The following is a 27,379-nucleotide window of genomic DNA, read 5'->3' on the forward strand; positions in this document are numbered from 1 at the left end:
ACTACCTCAATGAAGCTGGTTGAGAGAATGTCAAAAGTGTGCAAAGCTGTCATCAAGGCAAAGGGTGGCTACTTTAAAGAATCTCAAATATAAAATATATTTTGATTTGTTTAACACTTTTTTGGTTACTACATGATTCCATATGTGTTATTTCATAGTGCTGATGTCTTCCCTAGTAGATAATAGGAAAAATAAAGAAAAAACCCTTTAATGAGTAGGTGTATCCAAACTTTTGACTGGTACTGTATTCGAATATGAAACAAAAAATGATTTCACACATTTTTAGATAATTGACATTAAAGGTTAAAGACATTTTCATAAACTAAATTATGGAGTAGTTTGACAACCATGTTTGTAAGCTTTTTTGAAGAAACATGTCTCATGGTATGTTGGTGTATGCAATATTGGTCAACTTGGACCGCATTTATCTCCTACATGTTTTGTCATTCAGGTTCAAAAGGTCACTTTCTGACCAACATGGGCAAACATGTATGGAACGTTTTTTTTTTCATCAAAAGGGACGCTGTACAAAATGTAATGTATTCAAATGGATTTACCCATACACATTTTCTGACACTCATGTTACAGTAGTCTGGTAGGCAACATTTAATTACTGTAAAGTAAGTGGTGGTGTTGACAGCAGGCGTATTATGTTTGTGTGACTTTAGGCATCACTAACTTTAAAATACCTTGGAATTAGGGCACCTATAATTTTAGGGATGGGTTTATCACTTTCTCCTGTATCTTTATCTATAATTAATCGGTTAAGATGCTGTGTAAGCAAGATGAATCCACAATCACTAGTTCCTCTTTGTGTATACTATAATAAAAATACCGGTGTCATTTTATGGTAACTATCAGTGAAGAAGCTGATGGCATCCAAATACCAAATGCATGTGAAGAACCACTTAAAAACCTCTACCACACTTTTTTTCGGACATTAAATAGCCGATTCGGAGCAAACACAGATTTCTCAGCAATGCATCATTCAAGCCTGTGAATCATTCATCATTCAAAAGCTGAAGAGCACAATGTGTTTTCACTGATAATTGCAGATTAAGAGGTGTATCCCGGAGTGAGTCATGCAGGGTGGGTGGTTGTTTCTGGAGGGTGTGGTGGGTGGAGACTGGTACCCACCCGACGAGAGCAGGGTGGCAGCCAACCAACCCCTCAGGACAGCAGAGGAGAAGACTTGTGACTGCCGGGATCCTGGGCAGCCCTCCTAATGAAACATCCTCATGTGTTCCATCCTCCCCCTCACAGCAATAAGGAATCAATGAAAAGGCATTTGCACATGCTCCATCTTGTTATATTGGACTCAATGGACATTGGTAGAACACACCATTCAATGAGCCTTTGCTATCAAATGTTCCTTTTCCTATTCTCAATCATCAACAAAGCATAGCTATCTAGGTTGTGGAACTTTATACACACAGTAGGCAACTGCATGTTTCTGTAACTTTGAAATCAGTATTAAAGTAGGTCTTGTCCAGGCACGGGAGGTTAGTGTGTGTGTGTGTGTGTGTGTGTGTGTGTGTGTGTGTGTGTGTGTGTGTGTGTGTGTGTGTGTGTGTGTGTGTGTGTGTGTGTGTGTGTGTGTGTGTGTGTGTGTGTGTGTGTGTGTGTGTGTGTGTGTGTGTGTGTGTGTGTGTTAAAGTTAAAGGCTCTAGAATATCTAGACACTACTCAAACTCCTATCTCCGAGTATGCACATGTTTTGAGTGTGAAAAGTTAATTTGTCATTCCCGAGGGCACTGTTTCTTTCAAGCCGTGCTGGGTAGCCTACCTGTTACCTGCCAAGCAACGGTGATGGGTGTGGTTGGATTGGGACAAAAGCCCATTGCCCTGTTATGACTTGCCTGAGAAAGTTGAGAGAAAATAAAAAAAAGAGGCAGGTATAAGGACAAACCACTTCCCTACCCTGCAACAGTAACATCAACAACATTCACTACCTGACGGATATCAGTTGGACTATCTTAGTGGATTTTATTTATCTTCTTCAGAAGTTGACTGAAGATTCTCCAATTGACACACACTAAAGGTATGCCACGGGTCCACTTGATGATGATATATGTTTGTTGTTTGACTGTTTGATGAACTTGCAGGTTTTAAAAGTGCATATTGCACTGATAATTCAAAAATACTTTTTGGGAGAAAAATGTTGATTTAGCTGTTGTTTGTTGCTGTAAATTACTGTAAGGTAGGTGGTAGGCTAGTTAGTTCCCCAAGACACAAAGACAGCAGGTTAATTATGGTTGTGTGGCTTTAGGCGTCACTAACTTTAAATACCTTGGCATTAGGACACCTATAATTTTAGAGATTGGTGTATCACTTTCTTCTGTAGGACTATTTTGTCTGTTGTCTAGTTCCTTGGTTGAGACACTATGTAAAGGTATACGTCCACTTCATGATGATCAATGTTTTTGTTGTTTGACCGCACCTGCAGGTCTTCTAAATTCTGGGTTTGTTGTATTTTGATTGTTGCAACTACATTTATGGGAGGCATAGGACCTTTTCTATGGAAGAAATTGAAGAGCTAAACAATTGTGACAGACTCGCTTAATTAAACAAATGCTTTGTTATTCTTTCTTTTTTAAATTCTTTTTTTTTTATACATAGGCTAAGCCTTTTTATCTCACGGGCATAGGCTAATAATAAGCAGTCATACAGAATGAATGTTATTGCAGTCTAACAGGGATGTAGCTACGTTATTCAATGACCAAAAACTTGTTCTGAGATGTGCCGTTTGTGCGGTGTTTATGTCCTATTTTAGAATGATAGCAGGTATTCTAGTCCCTGTTTTAGCACATTCAGTTTTGACCATGGAAATTTGAGTTGAGCGTGCGGACACAGAAACTGAAGATACGCCTAACCTAATGAAATGGAAATTATATTAAATCATAGTAGGTCTGTAGATAGGGGTCTGAAACTGATTTTCAAAATGCCCAAAGTCTCCAATGCATTCTATAGATCTGGGTGTGGTAGAGAGACGAGCCAAAGTTAGAAAGGATGATCCTTTGTGTCCTCAGAACAGTACAATGCACCAGGGTTTTTTGTTCTTTGATTACCATGGGATCTTCAAAGAAGACTGCAAAGTTATTTTACCTCAGGCCTCAGGTCCATTCAAAAGCTGCTTGCTCAGGTGTACATAATCTCCTTTTGGGAATTGAGGGCTTTTCCTGGGGTAGGCTAAGTAGTTATGCTATTCAATTTCATGCACTGGCTGTAAATGTGTAAATGCCTCTAACGAACACAGCAAACAAAATAATAGTAGAAGCTCAAAAAGCTTCATGAATCTGCTTGTAAAACACCAAACTAGGCTACTCCCTACAACAATTATGGATGATCTCTGTGTAACATGTAATGCCTGCACGAGAAGGCCTATCTGAAAATCCAGGTCCTCTACAATGTAGTGACCTTAACCCAACACCTACTGTAGCAACCTCGTCAAGAGGTTTGGCTCTCTTGGTGCAACGGCTAAGATTGGTCGGAGTAGGCCTGTGAACCGTTTGTGCGATTATAATTTATATTGTAAGAATGATAATGCTGTGCTGTGCATGTTAACTAAACTAAGAGGAAACTTTAAATAGGCCAATTTTCAGTATCTACTGTAAAATGATCAGTTGCAGTTGCTAGCTGATAACTCTTTGAAAAGCAAAACAAATGTTATCAGTCTGTGTTTAATCTGCACTTAATACGCTGGTAAACTATCACTGATGTTGTTATTTGAGATCAATTGAGGTTATCTAGTTTATAATGAGCTGTGTCTATAAGTGCTTTCATGAAAGTAGTGACTGCGGGAGGTGATTTTCTGCCCTCGGGAATATAAAAATGAGTACAGTATGTGTTCAGACATATACTTGGCTTGTGTGCTGTATTTTTGAGAGTGTTACTGGTTTAAGAAATTAAGCTGTTTATTCTCATTGTTAACCTTTAATTTTTAGCAAAAAAATACAATGGTAACAAAAAAAATGCTTGACCACACAACTAAAAGCTTTTTAGTTCAGTTGTTGAAGTCAGTTAATACGCTAATGCTATTGACATATTATTTTCCCTAAATGTGGTCTCACTTCACCAGATAACATGGGATGGATGATTTAACAACAAGAAAGAGAAACCACTCAGGAGGAAGCTCCGGGGGAAAGGGTGAGAATTGCCTTCTTGCAGTTCTAATGTCGACCTTGTTGAGATATTTATTATTTTGTCTATTGTATGTATAGTAGAGATCTATGATAGTCATTAACTGCTAGTCATGCGATTTACTGCGTTTCCAGTTCCATTCCTGTCTGAATAAACCAGTCTAATTCCACCTTTAATACACAGATGTGAAATGTCTGGATGAAAGCAATTATCCCCAGTCAGCCTATTAGTGGGCTGGGTGAAGTCATCATCACTATGTTCCTTGCACCTATTTGGTAGATCCTGAATACAGAGGGGGTTGTTGCTAGGGGAAGGGTGTAGCCCAGGGAGGTGTTGTGGAATGTTTTTGTTTAAATTGATTGAATTGGACAGTCCATATTGTAGATACAGGGTGCCACCCAGTGGCTTCTTAAAGTTATTGCAAATCCTCTGCTGAATCCCAAATCGACCCTTTTCAAGTGTCTATTTGTGACTGTAAAATGTGATAACCAAACACAGATATAGGATCTTATAAATTGAATATACATTTGTATGTGATTTTCTTCTCTTTGTCTCCAGTTGTGACAGAAACTACAACCTCGACAAGTAGATTGGTATCTTTACCTCCAAGTAAGTTTTCTGTACTCTTAAAATTCCCCTCAAACTGTTAAATTGTTTGATTAAAGGTATTGGTAATGCAGATTTTGTAATAATTTGATTATCATTTCACACTATGTTTTTGTGAACATTCTGAGAGTTGGACTGCTCTAACACATTGAAAGAACTGTTGAAGAATGTGGCCATGTATCTCTTTATCTACCAGAGGGTGGCAGTGGATCAAAAAGTAGTACCCACAGGACCATGTCCAGCAATGCTGGAGGCCTGTGGTTGGAAAAGAACATTTTAACCCAGAACAGCAGTGGAACTAACTTTTCCTCATGTGAGAATAGATCTGTTAAAATGTTCATTTGTACATTTTTAATCTGGAACATGGACATTAGGCTACGACTGAAAATACTTAGGGGGATTAACCCATGCTCTCTGCCCCTCCAGCTTCTGTGGGTGTCAATGCCGGAGGATCCAGCTCCTCATCAGGGTTCTACATGGGGGACTACTCTGAGGGTGGTAGAGATGGTGGAGGGGGAGGTGGTGGAGGGGGAGGTGGTGGCGGTGGGGGAGGTGGAGGAGGCGGCGGAGGTGTTGGCAGTGGGGGTGGCTCAGGCTACGGAGGAGTGTATGGAGGAAGCACCGGGTCAAAAGTAAAGAGCAGCTCGTCAGGGTGCTCCAGGAGAGCCCAGAGCTCTGCCTCGCCTGGGGGTCTCTCCCCTGGCTTCCTGGAAAGGAAGAGTATGGCCAGTCGCTCAGGAGGCTACGACGGTAAGGGAGGATCCAACCAATCACACTGTTGATTTTGTGTGTGTGTGTGTGTGTGTGTCAGAGAAGGCTGGTGGGAGGAGCTATAGGAGAGCGGGCTCATTGTAATGGCTGGAATAAAATCAATGGAATGACACCAAACACATAAAACACATGGAAACAACGTGTTTGATTCCATTCCAGTCATTAAAATGAGCCCGTTCTCCTATATCTCCTCCAACCAGCCTCCTTTGATATGTATGTGTGTGTGTGTGTGTGTGTGTGTGTGTGTGTGTGTGTGTGTGTGTGTGTGTGTGTGTGTGTGTGTGTGTGTGTGTGTGTGTGTGTGTGTGTGTGTGTGTGTGTGTGTGTGTGTGTGTGTGTGTGAGTGCGTGCGTGTATGTGCAGCTTCTAAATGTGTGTTAGTGTAAATGACTACTCTGTCTTGACCTGTTTTCATTCAGGAAGCTCAAGTGGCAACTCCTCCCCCGAGTTTACACGGAAAGACTATGGTAACTGTTTTATATCAATACATTTTAGAATTATGTATAGGAGTATTTATTGTAGCTACATTGTGACTATAGAGATCATACTGACATTTCAATAAAATCCAATTTAGTCAAAATCTACATGATATCAATATGTGTATTTCTTTTCAGCAGGGTCAGGTGCCACTAGAATAGGGAGGAGCCAGAGCAGAGGTATACCAATACTTCTATTTATTTCTGCTTTCTCACCTCTATTCCTCCCTTACCCTGTCATACTGATAATGACAAGGTGACTATAAAACACCAGTAATAATAATGTGTTTGATATTCCAGAGAGTGAAATCAGAGCCAGACTGCAGAGTGCCTCTCCCAGTGCTGGCAGATGTGAGTTGATATGTCTTCAGGAAAATTGTTTCTCGACACAATTCATCAAATATATGTCATGCTGTTGTTTTTGAGATATTGTGTGGCAATGAATAGCAGCATGGGGAGTTTTATTTTTTATCTGACAGAGCTATTTGGACACCATTTTAGTTGATTCATTTTGATCTGGTGGATCAGTTGTGATGTGAGGTTACCATTTCAGTAACAGCATTACTGACTCAGTTGACTTCCACACAGGGACTGAGCTGGATGATGTGAAGAGGCTGGTGAAGGGAGGACGCTCCAACAGTGTCAGCCCCACCCGCTCCTCCGCTTCCTCCACCCTGCCTGTCCCCAGGAAGGCCACCGTCGAGGCCAAGATTGTCACCCAGGCCTCCCAGTCAGGTAAGCTACGCAGTTCACACACAGACCATGTACACACACCTGTAGCATGCTAAACAAGAACACACACCTGCAGGAGTCATCAAGAGTCAGATGGTTAGGTTATATTTATTTATGTTTTACCATAGATTTATGGCTGGAGATGGTTTTTGCTGTTGCTGTCGACCTACCTCCTCCTATTGGGGCATATAAAAAGCCTCAATTTACATTCTCTTTCTTCCCTGGTCCCTCTAGTCTCTGGGCAGTATGAGACCACTACCCTGGACTCTGGCCTACCTTCTTCCTACTGCTGGACTAGCTCTACGCTGCCCATCTCCTCTGCCACTGGCAACAGCAGCAGCGCATACGGTTACCATAGTAACACAAACAACATGTCTCCAGGCTTGGGGTCCTCCCTGCTCAACACCACCTCACCCTCCTCCTTGTCAGGTGAGACAACCAATGAGAGCATTGAGCAGCACTCTGGATGATGTTAGGGCAACCAAATTTGGATCCAGTTCAATTATATCCAATAAGACGGCAGATGCTGCCTTCAGAAAAGCGCCCCCCACTTAGCTATATTGGGTACTACATACTGTATGTTTTTCATGATTCTTATTGATCCGTCTGAACTCAGTAAATAGTTTTGGGTGTATATCTTCACCTCACAGTTTAGCAAGCGCTCTTCTAGTGCATTCTCTCATGTTTCAGAAAATGTAAAGCAAATGTTCCGTTTCGACATAAAGTCTCACAGCTTTGAGTACAATTCTGTGTGTTGTCTGTGACTGCTGCAGTGTATGGATTCCAGAATAACTTGGCGCCCACGTCCAGTAGTGTCCTCACTACCAGTGGAGTTAACGCACATTCAGGCACTTTGACAGGTATGGTAGTAGAACCTCCTCATCCTACAGAGAGTATACATTTTAATAGACTTAGACACTCATGAAATTAACACTTTGTGTCTGTGTCTGTGTCTGTGTGTGTGTGTGTGTGTGCGCGTGTGCGTGCGCGTGCGTGCGTGTATGTGTGTGTGTATGTATGTGTGTGTATGTGTGTGTGTGTGTGTGTGTGTGTGTGTGTGTGTGTGTGTGTGTGTGTGTGTGTGTGTGTGTGTGTGTGTGTGTGTGTGTGTGTGTGCATGTGCGTGCGTGCGTGCGTGCGTGCGTGCGTGCGTGCGTGCGTGCGTGCGTGCGTGTGTGTGTGTGTGTGTGTGTGTGTGTGTGTGTGTGTGTGTGTGTGCATGTGTGTATGTGCGTGTGTGCAAGCAGGATATGGAGTGCAGAAGAACATATCGAATGGTGGTGGTCTCGTCAGCACCGGAGTGTCAACCTCTGCAAGTAAGTCTAGAGTTTAGAGGATTGCTGAACTTAATGTATAGATTTGTGATACTGAATTAGAGAACCATGTTTATGGCAACTTGTGTTTTTAAAGGACTATTTGTGTTTCTCCATAGTGTCTGCTTTGAGGTCTCACACTGATGACGCATACAGGAAAGACTTAAAGTACCTTGTGCTGCAGAAGGAGAATGTTCCAGTCAAGAGAGATACTGAGGTGCTCACCCTCACAAAAGACAGTGGAAAACACTTCACTAGCAGTGTTCGCAGTGTTGGGGGTAAGACAGCTCCTTCAATATCAGAGTATTCACTGCTTTTTAATGTTGATGTGATATTAACTTCTGTGTATGTTATCACAGGTTCACTGTCTGGTGATTCTCTAAAGAAGGAGAAGATGGTGTCCAGCTACAGTGAGACTGCACCAGTCCTTCTGAAGTCTGAGTCCAATTCATACTGTAAGCACCATTTTTATATGTGCACTCACTCACACACACACACACACACACACACACACACACACACACACACACACACACACACACACACACACACACACACACACACACACACACACACACACACACACACACACACACACACACACACACCTGAAAACATTAACCCTAAACCTAACCCAAGCTCCTAACCCTAATCCTAAAACTAACTCTAGCTCTTAACCTTCAACCTATTCTAACCCTAACACTAATTCTAACCTTAACCCTGAACCCTCTAGAAATGTAAAAACGTTCCCAGTTGGTCAAATTGTTTCTTTACTATTCTTGTGGGAACTTCTGGTCCCCACAAGTATAGCTCGTTAAACACGTCCACACATGCACACAGTGAAGAGAATGCTGCTGATACATCACCATTTTATCCCTTAGATGGATCACCCCTAGTGTCAACAAAAGACAAAGCAACATATGCAGGTATTTGTGATTTAAATATGTCAGTAGTTGGCCATTTGTATCTCACACTTCATCCATAACCCACCTATCATATTCTCTGTTCCCCCTCCCTGTCAGAGATCCAAAAAGAGGGGGACTACTACAGCAGCGGAGGACGAGGTGGGGGCTGCTGTGGGTGTGAGGACTCCTGCTGTTCCTGGTGGAAGTGGCTGCTAGGACTGCTCCTGCTCTCCCTGCTGCTCCTGGGCCTGCTCTTCGGGCTCATTGCCCTGGGTCAGTCATGTTTAGGGACAAGAGTTTCCCCTGACCTTATGACCTATAGGATGTAGGATCCTAATTTGACCAGTATGGTCATAGTAAAATAATCCTGCAGCAACAGGATTTGAACGTTTGGTTAGGCTATTAGCTGAACAAAAGTAGGCTACATTAAAAGTGCAATACTGTTATAGTTTTTTTCAATTGCAAACAAGCATCTGTCAATACTGAAGCCACTTTATCAAAACAATTCTCACTCAGAAAGCATACATTGTCACTCATAACACACTAACCTAAAAAACACTAACAGGGAGCATTACGTAAATGATGAACTTTTCTCTTTGAAGCTTGAATGATTTGTCACATAAATCAGTATTTGATTATGGAATAAGAATAGCAGCTTTTCACTTTATTGACTGTACTAAAGTATATGTAACAAGAATTCATCAGAAATGCAGCAATTTGCTTCAATAGCCTTTATTTTTCTATATCTTTGCACATAGTAATTTACTGGTGGAAAATAAAAAGTTGATACAAAAAAATAATTATTGAAATTCCAGGGCTGCAATAATAATTACAAACAAGAACAACATGTATAGTATAATCACTCATACTGTACAGTACTGTGAGGGTTCTAGTTCTCCCTCTCTCCTACATTTGGTCACAAGTTCTCATCAACATCACATCTTATGTCTTCTCTGGCGATGCATCTTGGGAAGTATCTTCTGGAATGTCTAATCCAACCCTGACAGTCTTCAGGAGAAGTGTCTCCACACCCTGCATTCATGGCATCTAGTAAGGACATCTGGTCATGTGGATGGTGGTCATAAACCTTCCATCTCCAAGCAGAGAAAAGCTCCTCTATGGGGTTTAGGAAGGGGGAGTATGGAGGCAGGAATAGTACTGACATCCTGGGATGTGCAGCAAACCAGTCTGTGACTGCAGCAAAGTGTGGAATGCCACATTATCCCACACAACAACGAAGGTAGGGGAGTTTCTTGCCCCTCTCTCCTTCACCGGCACAATTCGATTATGCAGGTCGTCCAGACCACATGAGCCTCTGTATCGTAAGGGCCAATGAGTGGTTTGTGTAAAAACAAACCATCATTGGACAGTGCTGCACACATTGTGATGTTAGCTCCTCTCTGGCCTGGGACATCCGCGGTTTCTCTAAGTGCAAACACATTTCTTTCCCTGCGGCGTGTTTTTGCCAGGTTGAATCCAGCTTCATCCACAAAGATGAATGTATATGCAGTTTGCCTGGCTTCCATCTCCATTAATCTCTAAAATACAGTAAATCCACAGTACTTGACATTATGAATAGCTGTGTACCTTGTTTGGTTATTGAACCAACATGTTACCTGGATATATTGATACCGGAGTTCTTTCACAGGTTCACCGTTTCTCTCAAAGGGTACAGTGAACAACTGCTTCATCCTTATTTTCTGTTTCTCTAGGACTCTAGCAATTGTCGTTTTGCTGACCGTAGTCACATTGCCAAAAATGATCTAGTCTGTCAGCACTCTGTCCCGAATTTCCCGCCATTTTATTGTATTGTTGCCAATTACCATGTCAACAATGGACATTTCCTGCCCATCTAATAACATTCTGCCTCTCCCTCAACCATTGGATCCTACTGAAAAACACAAAACAATCAATATATTTCTAAATGTAAGTACATGTAAAAATGTGAACATGCTGTATTGTACTGTAGTATGTAGTTCAATTATCATTGAAGGATGCACATCTCACCTGTTGTTTTGCCAGAAAATTCATACTATTGATGCAACTGTTGAACGCTGCAGATTTGGTTGCATCCTTAAACCGGCCTTTCTCAAAGAGAGACCATGGTTTACAACATGGCCAATAATTGTGGCCCTTATCTCATCAGAGACCACCGCTCTTGGTCTTCCTCTCCTTTGTCCTCCACATATTCTCCCTCTCTCTGCCACTCTTCTTTCCCCACCAATCTGTCTTCCTTGATCCATGTTTATGTTTACAAATTAAATTATTTCGAAGCCGTCCTCTTTTGTCTGTTTGGTAACGAGACTAAAAACAGGACACTTGGGTAGACTTTCAGCTAAAATTACAATCAGCTGTGTTTGGAATGATCAGCTATTCTGCTGAGACTTTCTATATGTTTATATGTTTACTGCAGAACTGCACGACATTTGCCATCATTCTGTTTTGAATGTGTTTTTAACAGTTTTGGAAACAGTGTGTCAGCATTTGAAAACGTGCTGCAAATATATAGTTTTGCAGGTGATGGAGTATGAATGTGAAAAGAGGATGGATTCATGGATTTCGGAGAATGTGGTCATTGAATGCATTTTGTGTGAAAGCAATGAAAAATGATTCACAGTTTGGACCACATGCACTTCTTTTTCACTGACTGTGTGAAAAGTTTTGACAATGTGACTTCAGTTTTGACCAACGCATATTAGCAGTTGAAAAAAAACGGTAATAAAACTGTGTGTTTGTGTGGGTTTTCAGTGAATTTATGTAAATCACGAAGCTCTCTGCAACAAAAGAGTGATTAAATTAAGATCCTACATCTGTATAGTTAACGAGGACCAATGCACACAATATAGTCAAAACATGTAGAGATACCGAACATAGTGAACTTGTATTCAATCATCTTTACCTGTAGAAACATTTCTCACACTCTGTGTCCCTCCACAGCGGAGGACGTGAGGAATCTGAAGTCTCGAGTGGCAGCTCTGGAGTCCACCTCCACCGCTGCTCATGCCAGCCGCCTGTCAGCCTCCAATAACGACATCCACAACCCCCAGTCTGGCACCTACATGGACACTGGGGGCGCGGCCCGCTCCGACAACACCCTGAACCTGGATACCAGCCTGGGCATGGGGATGGGCACTGGCACGGGCACTGGCATCGCCGGGCACACAGACAATGCTGCCCTCCAGAGGACCATCCAGCAACTACTGAGAGCTGAGATGCAGTCTCAGTCATTCAGAGGTATTGTACACACATGAACATGACTAGAACTCGAACATAAGAAATACATTCACCATTTATGGTAGATGTACATTAAACATTTACTGAATTCACTAAGCATTCATTTTTTCCCCCAATTTGTGCTTATTTTGTTATTTTGTTTCACAGCCCTTCTTACCTCTTCAATGAAAGGGGACAGAGGAGAGCCGGGAACTAAAGGTAAGATCTCTTGTGAAAATATTGTCAGTATGTGTATTTTGTGAGTACAAACAATGGAGACAATTGTCTAATCCAAGGATATTCAAAGAATTATGTCTCTACACTGATACTTTAAGGAGTTATTCTGTCTCAATGCTCTTTCTGCTTTGTTTCATGTATTCTGTTTACTTTGCTTCAGGCGATGCAGGGAATCATGGAACTAAAGGTTTGTTTTTTAAGACTTAAAAAATAAATGTATTTATTGTACTTTAATTTGAAGTTTGCTGTCACCAAGTGTGTAAACGGAATTTTCTTTGTTTCAGGTGACAATGGTTTCCCAGGACTGCCAGGTAAGGACAATGAGTATGATGTGGAAGTTACCATTATGCTGGTTCAGTACTAGTTACATTTTTTTTTTTTTTACCTTTATTTTACTAGGCAAGTCAGTTAAGAACAAATTCTTGTTTTCAATGACGGCCTAGGAACAGTGGGTTAACTGCCTGTTCAGGGGCAGAACGACAGATTTGTACCTTGTCAGCTCGGGGATTTGAACTTGCAACCTTTCGGTTACTAGTCAGAACACTCTAACCACTAGGCTACCTTGACAGTACAGTATGACTTTTAAGAATAACTTGGTACTTATGTCACACATTTTTGACCTCTCACCTTTGACTTCAGGTCCTCCAGGTGCCATTGGTCACCCAGGACACGAAGGACCCAAAGGACAAAAAGGAAGTCAAGGTACAATAACATTAACCCTTTTTTTTTGTTATTACTTGTGTTGATTCATTTGGTAACTTTTATCAAAAAGCTAATATGGACCCATTTAAACAAGTGGGTTACAAGTCAAACTATGTGCATGTGTGTGTGCATGTGTGTGTAGGTGACCATGGAGCTGAGGGGCCACAAGGGCTCAGGGGCCGAGAGGGGCCTGGAGGGCCCAGAGGGGAGCCAGGACCCTCAGGGTTTGGAGAGAAGGGGGAGAAAGGTAGGTTGTGAATTTAGATTTTCCTCATTTATATAGACTGCATACTCACATGGTTCACTTTCCAGGTAAAAAATAGTTAAATGATCATCAATTTGGGTTTGTTCTCACAGGTTCTCCTGGTGAATCAGGATCTCTTGGTCCTGCTGGTCCAGTCGGCCCGGCTGGGTCCAAAGGTAGGGCTATGAGTGGGACTGTGTGAGGATCATAAATACAGTAGCGCTTCACTCTAGACCAGGGGTGTCAAACTCATTCTATGGAGGACTATACAGTAGGGTCTGTGAGTTTTTGCTTTTTACTTTCATTTAAGACCTAGACATCTAGGTGATGGGAGTTCTTTAGTAATTTGTGACCTTAATTCATCAATCAAGTACAAGGGAGGAGCAAAAACCCACAGATACTCTGTGGAATGAGTTTGACAGATATGCTCTACACTGTAACAAAAAAATATTGATTCAATGTATATTTTTAAGGAAACCAGCTGCAATAGGATTGCGAGTTGGCTTAACATCTGGGCATATAGCTGAACCAACATACATTCTCAAGTTGAATTGTATGTTCACTCAACTTCAAATTTTAGGTTGAGTGAACATACATTTCAATTTGAGAATTTATTCAAACTTATTTGCATATTTCCCTTGGCAAAATGAATGACAATACATTACATACACTGACTATACAAAACATTAAGAACACCTGCTCTTTCCATGACATAGATAACCAGTTGAATCCAGGTGAAAGCCATGATCCCGTATTATTGTCACTTGTTAAATCCACTTCAATCAGTGTAGATGAAGAGGAGGAGACAGGTTAAAGAAGGATTTTACAGCCATGAGACAATTGAAACATGGAATGTGTATGTGTGCCATTCAGAGGGTGAATGGGGAAGAGACGACATGCATGGGGCTTTGAACGGGGTATGGTAGTAGGTGCCAGACGTACCGGTTTGTGTCAACTGCAACTATGCTGGGTTTTTCACGCTCAACAGTTTCCCGTGTGTATCAAAAATGGTCCACCACCCAAATGACATCCAGCCAACTTAACACAACTGTGGAAAGCATTTGAGTCAACATGGGCCAGCATCCCTGTGGAACGCTTTCGACACCTTGTAGAGTCCCTGCCCCGTCGAATGGAGGCTGTTCTGAGGGCAAAAGGTGGGGTAGGGGGGGTGCCACTCAATATTAGGAAGGTGTTCCTAATGTTTGGTATAGTAAGAGTATATCATAAGGTCTTTCTTTGAGATCCTATCCACTGGGCACACACTGGTTGAATCAACATTGTTTCCACATCATTTCAATGAAATTACGTTGAACCAACGTGGAATAGACGTTGAATTGACCCACCTAACACAGTGGTCTGAAACTCTTTTACAGTCCACATCAAACCTGCAAGTCACATTATGCTGGCTTACAAAGTGATAGGTTATTCCTATTGGAATCCAGTCAGCGTGAGGAGATCCAACAACTGGAACTTTTAATCACCCTCAACCTGCATTGAGAAGATTAATATAAACTGCAACTACTAACAGATTGGATTAGTTTAGAAAAATGTATGTTTCTGTAGCATAAGATTAATCAACCAATCAATGTACATACAAAAACACAGGTATTGAAACAAGCAATTCTGAAAACCAACCTGCAATAGAGGATGCTGGGAAATATGATAATGATGGGCATGTTTTTTTGTGGTTCTGAGCAAAAATGAATGAGTAATTCCTGTAATTTGTTCAAATTCAGCTCACGTCGATCTGTTTGTTGAGTAAACAAACTTTAACATATTAGCTCAAATTCTTGTCCTTTTGATGTCCACTCAACTCACATAATAACGCTGATTAAGCCATTGGTCAATAATGGCTTTTTTACAGGGTTCCCTTCCAAAGGCAAACATGAATTTGTAATTTTACTCAATCAGCTTTTTCATATTCAGCTCACTTCGAGCAGAGTTTTTTGAGTAAACAAACTTTAACACATTAGCTTGATTCTTGTCCTTTTGAAGCACAGGAGGTTGGTGGCACCTTAATTGGGGTGAACGGGCTGGTGGTAATGACTGGAGCGAAATAGGTGGAATGGTATCCAATACTTCAAATACATGGTTTCCAGGTGTTTGATGCCATTCCATTTGCTCCGTTCCAGCCATTATTATGAGCCGCGCTCCCCTCAGCTACCTCCAATGTTTTTAAGTACCCCTCAACTCACAGAATAACTCTGATTAAGCAATTGGTTAAGTTGGCATTTTTACAGTATACTACCAATGTCAAACTGAGGGTGGCCATAAAAAATTGTGCTTCTGAAGTGTATTTCAAAATGAAGGGTATTGCATACACTCTATCAGGTTTCTAATCTCCTTTCTAAATGTCTGTTCCAGGCTCAGGGGGTGCTCCGGGTACTCCTGGTACGCCAGGTCAGTCTCCTTCATTCACTTAGGGCTAAATCCTAACTTGAGATATAAACTCTGAGTAGCCTACATGAAAGTTTGAATTAAGTGTAGATATACCAAGCAACACCTTTTGGAATTATTCCACAGCACATTCAGTGAAAGGTTAAAACCTTTTTATTGTGTATATGCTTCTAGGCCAACCAGGATCTCAAGGCTTCCGTGGAGAATCAGGACTACCTGGTCCGAAGGGTACAGTATGACCTTACATTATGTGGGGCTAATTGATCCAGAGATCATTGATTGAATTAATTAATACTAGTATTGAACTGTTCAATAATGCATTTTCTCTGCTACAGGGGAGAGGGGTCCTGCTGGATTTCAGGGAATCAAAGGTATGTCTGAGGAATTATGTGTTAACATAGAGACACAATCTATTGTGTGGTTTTACTTTTGGCAGTGGAAAACATTGATCTATTCATTGACTGCTAAGCAGTGTAGGCTATTGGTAGGAGCTATAGGTGGACGGGCTCATTGTAATGGCTGGAATGGGATAAATTAAACCGTGTCAAATGGTGTGTCAAATCAATCAAATTTTCAGTCAATCAAATGTATTTATTAAGCCCTTCTTACATCAGCCGATGTCACGAAGTGCTATACAGAAACCCAGCCTAAAACCCCAAACATCAAGCAATGCTGATCATTCAGAGTTAGAGACAGCAGTTGCGGTAGAGAGAGAGTTGAAAACAGCAGAACCGGGACAAGGTAGCACGTCCGGTGAACAGGTCAGGGTTCCATATCCGCAGGCAGAACAGTTGAAACTGGAGCAGCAGCACGACCAGGTGGACTGGGGACAGCAAGGAGTCATCAGGCCAGGTAGTCCTGAGGCATGGTCCTAGGGCTCAGGTCCTCCAAGAGAAGAGAACGAAAGAGAGAGAGACAGAGAGAGAGAATTAGAGGGAGCATACTTAAATTCACACAGGACACCGGATAAGACAGGAGAAGCACTCAAAATATAACAGACTGACCCTAGCCCCCCGACACATAAACCATTGCAGCATAATTACTGGAGGCTGAGACAGAAGGGGTCGGGAGACACTGTGGCCCCGTCCGACAATACCCCCGGACAAGGCCAACCAGGCAGGATATAACCCCACCCAATCTTCCAAAGCACAGCCCCCACACCACTAGAGGGATATTTTCAACCACCAACCTACTACCCTGAGACAAGGCTGAGTATAGCCCATGAAGATCTCCCCCACGGCACGAACCCGAGGGGGGCATCAACCCGGACAGGAAGATCACGTCAGAGACTCAACACACTCAAGTGATGCACCCCTCCTAGGGACGGCATGGAGGAGCACCAGTACGCCAGTGACTCAGCCCCCGTGATAGGGTTAGAGGCAGAGAATCCCGGTGGAGAGAGTGGAACTGGCCAGGCAGAGCCAGCAAGTATGGTTCGTTGCTCCAGTGCCTTTCCGTTCACCTTCACACCCCTTGGCCAGACTACACTCAATCATAGGACCTACTGAATTGATGAGTCTTCAATAAAAACTTAAACTTCATCAAACATATGGAAACCACATGTTTGACTCCATTCCATTCACTCCATTTCAGCCATTACAACGATCCTGTCCTCGTATAGCTCCTCCCACCAGCCTCCACTGCCACTAAGAGAGTCAGTAACATGCCTGTGTTTTTCCCATATGATATACAGTAGCTAAGTAGTAACCTTTATTTTTTTATAATAGGTGACCATGGTGAGAAAGGACCTCGTGGTGCCGCAGGTGCGTAGCTGGCGTGATATAGATATACTAAAGGCACTTTCATCCCAAGCAACATATTCAGTATTTAAATGACCCATGATGCAGCATCTGGCATTGAAGGTACTGTATTCCAATCAACTGTCTTTTCCCTCAGGTGACCCAGGACTATCAGGCTTGCCAGGACCAGCCGGAGAGAAAGGACCCAAAGGATCTGCAGGTGAGTGGCTTACTGCACTTTGAATCTCTACCATTCTCCCCAAACTCATTCTAGAGCTTAACGTGGTTTAATACATTTATTTAATTCTTAAACAGGAACTCCTGGAATTGATGGTGACAAAGGCCAAAGAGGTAGAGGGAATAATATGTTCTATGTAAAAAGACAGGAAACAATACATCAAGTGTTATGTACAATAGGCCTATATAACGATGATGTCATCCTCAGGTGATCACGGTCCTACTGGGTTACCAGGGATCAGAGGTCCATCTGGGCCTGCAGGGGACTCAGCCCTACCAGGTAAGCTACTGTGTCACGCTCAATATTCACTGAACACCTCTCTTATTTACATTCCTGTTCATCCTGACTTGGCTTTTCTATAGAAAAAATGATCACATTGTATCCACTTGAAAGAGAAGATTGAAATGCATCTTAACTGATCGTTCTCCCTATAGGAACACCCGGGCTTCAAGGGCCACCAGGTATGTTGCAGTTGGGATTTAGTGTAATAACAGAATTATGACGACAAGGTCAAGTGAAGTCTTTTCATCACTCTTGTCATCAGTTTTCCTCTAAAGTGTTCTTCCCTCTGTAGGAATACCAGGGAACCCTGGACAACCAGGAGCCAAGGGTAAAACAGCTGACATTGTTTTTAGAAAATGGAGGGCTCTAAACTTTGATATTGTGATGACTGTGTAACTTTCTTTTAGGCGAGGCAGGAGAACCAGGAAGAATCATCAATGCAGGTAACCGGTTGACTATTGCATAACAGCGGCGATGTGTTTACAGTAGCTATACATCTGTATGACTGTCAGTATGTACCTAAAACTGCTTGTGGTGATTCCTCAGGGGGATCCAGTTCTGTGGCCATCCCCGGCCCCCCAGGAAGCCCCGGAGCACCCGGTCAAGCCGGACCCCCAGGGTTATCAGGTCAGACATAGACTTCCTGTTTAGCTTTGTAGCACTGTGGTTTGTTACAACTACAACATAACAAAGTTGTAATAGCGATACCATGTAGTTTCTACGGTACGTAGTTTACCTAGCTGTGAACCTATGTTGGTTTGGTTAATATGAATGACATGTTTTCTAATACAACTTTTCAATCTCCTCAGGCCCCATTGGCCCTGCTGGTCTTCCTGGCCAGTCTGGTAAGTCAGATAACCTATGGATCTGTGGATCTGTGGATAGCTAAAGTATTGGTCTTATACATGCTATCTATCTTCTGGCCAAGAGTCCTGGACGTACTGTATGTATGCTTATTTCCCCAGGTCCTAAAGGTGAGAGAGGCCTGAAGGGTGAGATGGGTATTCAGGGACTCCAGGGAGAGGCAGGTATCTCAGTGAAAACCAGTGAAACCGTCAGCTCATCCAGAGCTGAGAGTGAGTACTCATTTCAATGATGCTTATAATTTAATTAAAGGATAAGTTCATATTATTTCAACCAAATAAACATGTGTTATGTAAATGGCATGTTATAGAAGACACTGTGGACTCGAGCAATGCTTATTGCCTTATTGCCCAAGCATGCACACATTGAAAAGTATCACTCGAGTCCAACACAGTGAAACATAACGTTGCGGATAAAACAGTCAGATGCTTGTGTAACCTCATAGTTCTTCTTGATATCCTCATCCAGGACAGTTCAGTCTTCCTGCACAACCAGGTCCCCCTGGTCCCCCTGGACCCCCTGGAGCCCCTGGACGTGCAGGTGACTCAAGATCAGGACTCCCAGGACCAGCTGGTCCCCCAGGAGAGCCAGGTAAGCCTGTGAGAAGTGTCCATGTTAAGAATGAATATCAACAACACACAAGTTACTGATTTTTTTTGTTTGTTGATGAGGCTAAATGTTGAGTCTTGATGTCATCGTATGATTTTCCTGGTGCTTCTGCCTCTCAGGATATGGCAGACCTGGTCCTAGAGGAGAGAAAGGAGAGTCAGGAAGCTTTGTACCCAATTCAGGTGCGTAACAACATGACTTACATGACCAAACCCATAACGCAATCGAGTTCATGAAGTGACTCTACATTTCTGTAGAGCTTTTTTTTGGCTGCATTGTAATGCTGTGCTTGTCACTATAATTCTTTCAGGAACATTCTTCTCTGGACCCCCTGGACCTCCCGGGCCATCTGGGCCAAAAGGATCACCTGGTAGGCCTTTCAGACACCTTTCACGTGCCTTTCAGAGGCATTGCAGATGCGTACTGACAGCACACTCTAAACTGGCTCTGTTTATCATCACAAACGTAATCTCCTAATCCTATCATCTTCATCTAAAAGTATTTAAAAAATATTCTTACTTCAGGTACACAAGGACCAAGAGGAAACCAAGGTATGTGGTCTGTCCCACTACAATCTAAAAAGCTACATTTGGTGGAAATCAATTCATATAACAGAATGAACTACTTATCTAGATCCACATTGGTTGTTCCCATTGGAAACACTAATCCTCTGTCCTTCATCCCTGTGTCCCATGTTCCCTTGTAGGAGATTCAGGCCAGCCTGGTCTACCAGGGAGCCCAGGAAGACCAGGAGGAGGCTCTGAAAGAGGTGAGCTTATCTTGGTTCAACTCAAGGCTAAGCCAACAGCGATTGAAAGAAAACACGACCAACTCTGATACAGGAGGTTATTGACCCAGTAATGAGAATTTATTGTGGCCCACCATAGTCTACCACTGGTCTAGTGGTTTTCAAACCTCTCCTCTGGGACCCACAGACTAGCTCATCACTAAATTAGCTCAACTAATTCACCTAGTCTTGGGCTTGATAATAAGTGGACAAGTTGAATCAGGGGGTGCTAGCTCTGGAATAGATCAAATACATGGAACGGCTGGGGGGCCCAGAGGAGAGGTTTGATAACCACTGCCATAGACCATAGTCAAAACATTGTTAACGGGCAATAAGTCTAGAAGTATGTATAGTAGGACAAAATATTTCTGATTAATTGCTTTGCTCTTTTGTTCCACACAGCATCAGCCTACGGTGGAACACATGGGCCACCTGGGCCCCCAGGGACTCCAGGGATTCCTGGACCAGAGGGACGGAAAGGTAAACTACCAAAACTTGGGAATCTTAATTAGAAACAAATACACTTAGCTTCTGAAGGTTGTGGTGCCTGTAAAAGTAACAGGTCTAGACTCAGTCTTTGAAATAACTAGTTGTCTTATTCTCCACATTTCCAAGGCGAACCTGGAATTCCCGGTTCTCCTGGTCTTCCTGGCTCTGCAAGAGGTAAACACTCATCTTTGACCTGCTGTCAATATTCCACCCACAACATTAGATACACTTAGATCATCAAGGTCTCCAAGGTGAACAGCCTCTGGCATGTTAGAATAATGTATGTAAGGGAAGTAGGCAAGTCAGATCTGTAACTTCAGGATAAGGATTGGCTCTAAGGGCTGGGTCGGGTCTGGGCTGGGGTGCGAAGCGGGGCTGGGCTCGAGCCCCGGCTGGGGGAGCAGTTGCTCCGCCTCCCTTCTCTCGCCACTGCTGGAAGTTCGTTGTGCGGTCCAACTTGTGGGCTCTCGTTTGTGGTCTCGCAAGGGGCTGCTTATGGGGGTTCATTTGGGTGGTGTCTGTTGGCGTGCCGAAGGTGGATCGGTGGGGATTAGGTTGGTGGTTGGCAGCGGCGACTCTGGACGCGTGCTGGGCCCTTCTCGCGGATCTCCCCAGCTACAGTGCTCGTTGGCCTCGTTCACGTGGGGTCTCTGGCGGGTTGCCTCGGCCGGCGCCTAGCAGCTGACTTAGAACTGGTGCCGACCAGGGGAATCCGACTGTTTAAAAAGAAAAGCCCCGGAAAATAGTGAAGCGTGGGCAAGCAAACACAATACTACACAAGAAATGGGAACTAAAAACCAAAATAAAATTGGCAGAAAACCAGAGGGCCACAACATAATATAGCTACTAAAATGCATATATAGCGGGCAAGAAATGTATGAACAAAGGGGCCATTGGACAGGACCCCAACACCCAATTGTGGTGAGGAGCAAAAAGAGAAGTCTAAGGCCCAAGCTATGGGGCCGTGCAAGCAATAAAAATGTATATATAGCGGGCAAGAAATCTATAAATAAAGGGGCCCTCAGACCGGACCCCAACACCCACTAATGGGGATGAGTACAAAGACAAGTTTAAGGCCCAAGCTATGGGGCCGTGCCAGCAATAAAAAAATATATATAGCGGGCAAGAAATCTATAAATTAAGGGGCCCTCAGACCGGGCCCCAACACCTAATAAAGGTGATGAGTACAAATGTGTTTACAAAGGGGCCTGTAGACAGGACCCCAACACCTAATAATGGTGACGAATGCAGTGAGAACAAATCAAAAACCTGGACATGCCAAACCAGGCGCGACCTCGACACCACAGGGAAAAAAGGTTGCGAAGTGAGCTAAGTAATGCAGGATGCACCTCCTGATAGCCGAAAAAAGGTGCCGCTAGTGGGTTGGGTACCACTGGTGAAATCTTCTTATCTTGACCCAGTACAGCCTCAGAGGAAGGGCCACTCGAAGGAGCAGGGTCCTCCCAGGGTTTCTCCGCTGGGCCCGACTAATAGGGAGTTTTTGCCACTGGCCGCCTTACATCATTTTCAAACACGGTGAGCTCCAAGGAGTACAGGCTGGGTCAAGGGACCCCTTGAAGTACCAATTTCCCCTGTTTTCCGTCACCGGTTCGGAGCGTTCCGAAGGGCCCGTTAGTAGGGAAGTCCGTTGATTACGCCGAACATCCGCTCGTTCAACTAAGGCTGGGTTAAAACTAGACATGAGGAGTTAATGGGAATTTTCGCCACGACTGTGTTTAACAACCATTTTTGAAGCAATGTGCACAACTTTAAATAGCTGACCATATCATGAATGCAGATACTTCTCATTAAATAAAGACTATTGTATCTAATTATCTAATTTCTGACAGGCACTGTGGCGGCCGGCCCAGGGTTCCCAGGTCCTCCTGGTCCACCGGGTCCTCCCGGACACCCAGGCATTCCAGGCATAGCCTCTGCTCCTCCTGATCTACGTCAGTATGTCAACGACTATCTCCGAAGTAAGAGTCTTCTTCTAAGGCACATTGAACACTAAGTCATGAAGTAATAATTCCCACATGAAATATCGTGACGAGCTGCCTTATACTCTACTTAGATTAACTTGTGCTGGTTGTCCTTTGCAGTTAATGCTAGGAGTATGTCCTCTGGTCTTCCTGGCCCCCGTGGCCTCCCTGGACCCCCAGGAGCCCCTGGATCCTCTGGATCCTCTAGTTCTGTGGAGGACATATCTTCTCGTGTCATTGCTTATCTGCAGCGTAAGTTCCTTTCCTGTCCAATTTTGTAGTTCTGTGGAAGAGTGGAAGCTGCCTAATGATTGTACTGTCTTGTCTCAGGTTCAGGATCAGGCTTCGGCGGTGGTGCTCAGGGTCCTCCAGGCCCCCCAGGACTTCCTGGGTCCTCTGGCTCTGGTTCTGGCTCAATGTCTGTCAACGACCTCATTGTTATGCTACAGAGTGAGTACTTACATGGTCATTCAGCAGACTCTTATCCATAGCAACTTACTGTTGATAGTTATGACTGAAAACACAATATATAATGTATACTATGTTATTTCTACTTTGTAACTACTGTGAAAAAAGTGCCATATATGTAATATGTGTCTAGAATGTACAAAAATAAAAACCTGTAAAAACTATGTTTGGGCTGTTTGGACAAATAAAAAAAAGTATAAATACTTACAATTGATTTATTGACTGATTGGTTCAGGGGATGACGTACGGCGATATGTAATGGGCCCACCCGGACCTCCAGGCCCAGCAGGACCATTAGCCAGAGGAGGAAGTACGGCAAACTACGACCCACAGGAAGTGGCTACCTACGTCTTCAGAATCATGAACGGTAAGTAGGGGCTACTGGAGCAAAACACACGCACAGGATGGGTAACATGAATGTCTCTGGGTTTCTTATGGACCAGGCTTCAATCTCTCACCTTGTGGATGGCATTTTAAAAATTATTATTATAGAACGTGGGATCGGTGGTGGGCAGCCTGGACCTCCGGGTGCAACCGGGCCTCCAGGGCTACCTGGCTCCTTCAGCGGTGTTAGTGACATCTCCGCACTCCTGCAAAGTAAGACCTCACCCTCTGGGGTTTACAGAGGTATCTTGTGTTTATGATCATTTAAACACGTTTGATTTACTGCTTACTCTTTGTCTTCTTCCTACTTTCCCGCTTTCTAAGATTCACAATTCCGTGCGATGGTTGGGCGCTCTGCTGGAGCCCCTGGTCCTCCTGGTACTCCAGGTATCCCGGGACCCCCAGGCACCCCTGGTACCCCAGGAGGGCCATCTTACAGGAGCTCAGCCTCAGGGGGTTTAAGGATAGAGGACGTCCAGCATTACCTACAAAGTGAGTCTGGTTCAGTTAACAGGTTCTCCATCCTTCTGCACTCAGTCGACAAAGACCATGAAGATTTGACATCTGTCTCTGTCTCATCTCAGGTTCTGGGTACAGTGGTCCTCCAGGCCCACCCGGCCCCCCAGGACCTCAGGGGCCCCCAGGGAACTCTCACGGAGTAGTCTCCTATGGAGATAGTAGAAACATCGGAAACTACCAGCGAGAAAGCATCCGCACAGAACTCCAGGCGTACCTCAGCAGTGTGTTGACCTCTTCCCTATCCATTGGAATAGATATTAACCTGACACTCTACATCACATTAACTATTGTTGTGTTATTTCCCAGGTGACAGTATACGGCACTCCTTCATTGGCCAACCAGGTCCTCCTGGGTCTCAGGGTCCCCGTGGTCACAAAGGAGACCCTGGAGAACCTGGTAGGGTTCAGACTAACCGTCAGAGTTATGCCCAGAGTGACCCACGTTACTCTTCTGACCTTGAGCGGCGCCAGAGTGACATTGGGAGATTGACAGAGCCACTAGACTACTCCAACGTTGCCTTGAGAGTGACAGACTACATCAAGAGTGAGTGAATGACTAGCAATAGCGTGTCTCTGTAACTGTGTGCTTCTGCTGAGACTTGAGATTGGGTTTGAGGCTTTGATTGACTTTGCACAGTGGCTTAGACGGTGCTGTGACCTTTTAGGTTAAAACAGACAGTATATAAACAGTCTATCCTCTGATCCTCCAGACCAGGGCTTACTGCAGGACATCCTGTCTGAGAGTCACCAGCGAGGAGGCTCCTGGGAGTCCCAAGGCCTCCCAGGACCTCCTGGGCCTCCTGGACCTCCCGGGTATAGCCGTGTCATTGGAGCTTACGGCAACGTGACTGCTGACCTCATGGACTTCTTTAGAAGTAAGGTTTGGGGCAAACTCTCAGTTTTTTCTAAATGCTAAACTAATCCACAGTTGTGAATTTAATTGTGGTACCCAGAAGAATTGCTAAGCAAATGCTTGCTGAAAAGATTTGTGACCTTGCCTCCTGTCCTCTGACATGGCGTGTGCTCTCTGCTCTAGCCCACGGCACCATTGTTGGCCCCCCAGGGAATACTGGTCCGAAAGGAGACAGGGGGTACCTCGGACCCAAAGGAGACAGAGGTACGGTAGTCATACTACAGGGTCATACTGTTGAATTACATTTCCAGCAGGGATTGACACTAGGACATAACATGACTACGGTATATCTATCTGCAGGCGAGATGGGTCACCCAGGCCCTCCAGGACTGCAGGGGCCACATGGTCAGGATGGATACAGAGGAGAGAAGGGAGAGAAAGGTAAACATTTCACTTTGCTTGCACCATTTGGGATTTTTGTGAAACAAAATCACGTGCAGCTCAGCAACTGTTTTTCATTCCCTTGTTTTCTTTCCAGGTGCAGGTGAAGTTAGGGTTGGTCGTCGGCGTCGGAGCATCGGTGTTTAAGGTGTTTTCAGCTTAACCAAATCTATCCGATAAAGCTTTATTTCTATTCAGCTCTTCTGTCCTGTGCATAGTCAAAATCATACATTACGTTAGAATATGCCTGCTTGCCTATTCAATTACAGTTTCTTTTTTGAGTGTGAATACAATGAATGATATGGAAATGTTATAATGGCAGTAAAGCAGAGGTCTCCGACAGGTACTATAGGTCGCGAGCTTGCAGTAGCTCGCAGCCCACCTACGAGTAGGTCGCCAAGTAATTCTGAAAGTACACAGATTTTTTAAAATGTGTTCCATTGCAAACTGTCATAAACATAAAGCTCCTGGCAACCATCCAATCAAAGCCAAATTGACATTATCCCACCCCTGGTTAGCCACTATTGGCTTAAAAATCCAAATATAACACAATATCTGGCAATTAATTTCAAGCAATATTGCACATTGTCCAAATGTGTCTATCACTCTGTATGTAACCTGTTAGCGATGCTAGTAATGATAACCGTCTTGTGGGTACACAGAGACCCCCAAAAACCTTGTGATACCTGACAGAAATATATAATGATTATTCGTATCAATTGGGTGTCCCTTTTTTTTTACTCTGCCATGAGGTGCTGCAGAAGTAGGCCTAACATAGACATTGATAGACTCAGACATTCCTCTCTTTCTAAATGTGCAATTAAAGGGTAATTACACTCAAAAATCGAAATGTATGTTTTTTTTCCAGACCTCAAAATTGGTCGTCTGATGTGATTTAAGCATTGACATGGACTCAAAACATACATTTTAGTTATTTGTCTATGAATAACTCTAATATTAAGAGTAAAAAACATTTAAAAAAAACATAAAACAGTAATTTTATGGGGCCCCTTAGAGTTGTTTATTAACAATTATTTTACTAGAAAACAAATATATATTGTACAACAAGGACCTGGGGAAGAGAGGTGAAGAGAAGAATGTGCCTATTTGAAAGTAAAAAATAGTTTTGAAGTACAGTAGCTCTCATGCTAGAAAAAGTTGGAGACCCCTGCACTAAAGAATGTGTTTAACAGTCTGAAGTAGAGTGATACATTGGCTGCTGGTCATGGTTGTGGTTGCACGCTTTGATATTCTAGTTAGTATGTGGGAGTATCGTGTTTACCTTAATAAAGCTCTAGTTCTTTTTCTCAAGGGAACTCATGGGAAAATGTACTTTTCAAAAAGATAATGATAGTTATGGATCTTAGCTTTATTGATAACATTAAAGTATTTTTCACCCAAAACGTTTAAGTGTTACTTGGGCACTTTTGAACCACTCAAAACAACAATTGTCATTTATTCTTTATTTTCATTAAAACGTCAGAAAACTTAATTTTCAATAAATGTTTATTCCTTGTCAAGCCATGTATTGAAAATTATTGCAATGTATTTTGTGTGGAGAAAAGAAAACTGCACTGAAATGGACTCTTGTCATGTTGATGTTGACCAGCTTTTTGTACCTTGAAGTAAATTCTACAAATAACAATAAATACTATTAGTAAGAACAAACAAGAACACAGTTTAACATAATTGTTTTATTTACAGCACAAATGTCCATTAAACATCTTATATACAGTTTACCTGACCTCAAAAATGCATATGTTTATTCAGGATGATAAGATGTCCCACATTATATCTAAATGCAACAATAGGCTCATGACGTGCTATATATTAAATCAACCCCTGTTGATTTTCAATATCCAATTACTTGCAATAGTTTTGTGCCTGTAGGTATTTGAAAAAGTAACTGCTTGTAAAACAAAGAAAATAGAAATATGATAATGCCTGAACCATATAGAATTAGAGTCCTCTAGTGGTCAAAATGCTGTA

The 27,379-nt window shown here is 43.1% G+C and overlaps 1 protein-coding gene across 1 annotated transcript; it reads left to right on the forward strand.

The window, feature by feature from the left end:
• Positions 1–1,879: 1,879 nt before the first annotated feature.
• col17a1b (collagen, type XVII, alpha 1b) lies at positions 1,880–26,910 on the forward strand. The gene is made up of 55 exons (XM_035754365.2): positions 1,880–2,041; positions 4,079–4,146; positions 4,699–4,749; positions 4,943–5,059; positions 5,173–5,496; positions 5,937–5,984; positions 6,132–6,173; positions 6,294–6,344; positions 6,582–6,728; positions 6,960–7,154; positions 7,499–7,585; positions 7,973–8,041; positions 8,158–8,316; positions 8,398–8,493; positions 8,920–8,964; positions 9,061–9,216; positions 11,881–12,177; positions 12,325–12,375; positions 12,554–12,580; positions 12,678–12,704; positions 13,033–13,095; positions 13,238–13,342; positions 13,453–13,515; positions 15,704–15,739; positions 15,911–15,964; positions 16,072–16,107; positions 17,464–17,499; positions 17,633–17,695; positions 17,791–17,826; positions 17,921–17,992; positions 18,148–18,174; positions 18,288–18,323; positions 18,403–18,438; positions 18,542–18,622; positions 18,805–18,840; positions 18,961–19,071; positions 19,328–19,450; positions 19,588–19,650; positions 19,779–19,838; positions 19,993–20,019; positions 20,175–20,237; positions 20,658–20,735; positions 20,871–20,918; positions 22,595–22,723; positions 22,847–22,978; positions 23,057–23,176; positions 23,430–23,561; positions 23,687–23,791; positions 23,903–24,070; positions 24,163–24,318; positions 24,404–24,640; positions 24,807–24,971; positions 25,133–25,213; positions 25,310–25,390; positions 25,488–26,910. The coding sequence occupies exons 2-55, from the start codon at positions 4,089–4,091 to the stop codon at positions 25,535–25,537; spliced, it is 4,956 nt and encodes a 1,651-aa protein (XP_035610258.2). The 5' UTR covers positions 1,880–2,041; positions 4,079–4,088; the 3' UTR covers positions 25,538–26,910.
• The last annotated feature ends 469 nt before the right edge of the window (positions 26,911–27,379 follow it).

The sequence above is a fragment of the Oncorhynchus keta genome, chromosome 36 (genome assembly GCF_023373465.1).
Source record: "Oncorhynchus keta strain PuntledgeMale-10-30-2019 chromosome 36, Oket_V2, whole genome shotgun sequence".
Classification (NCBI taxonomy): domain Eukaryota; kingdom Metazoa; phylum Chordata; class Actinopteri; order Salmoniformes; family Salmonidae; genus Oncorhynchus; species Oncorhynchus keta.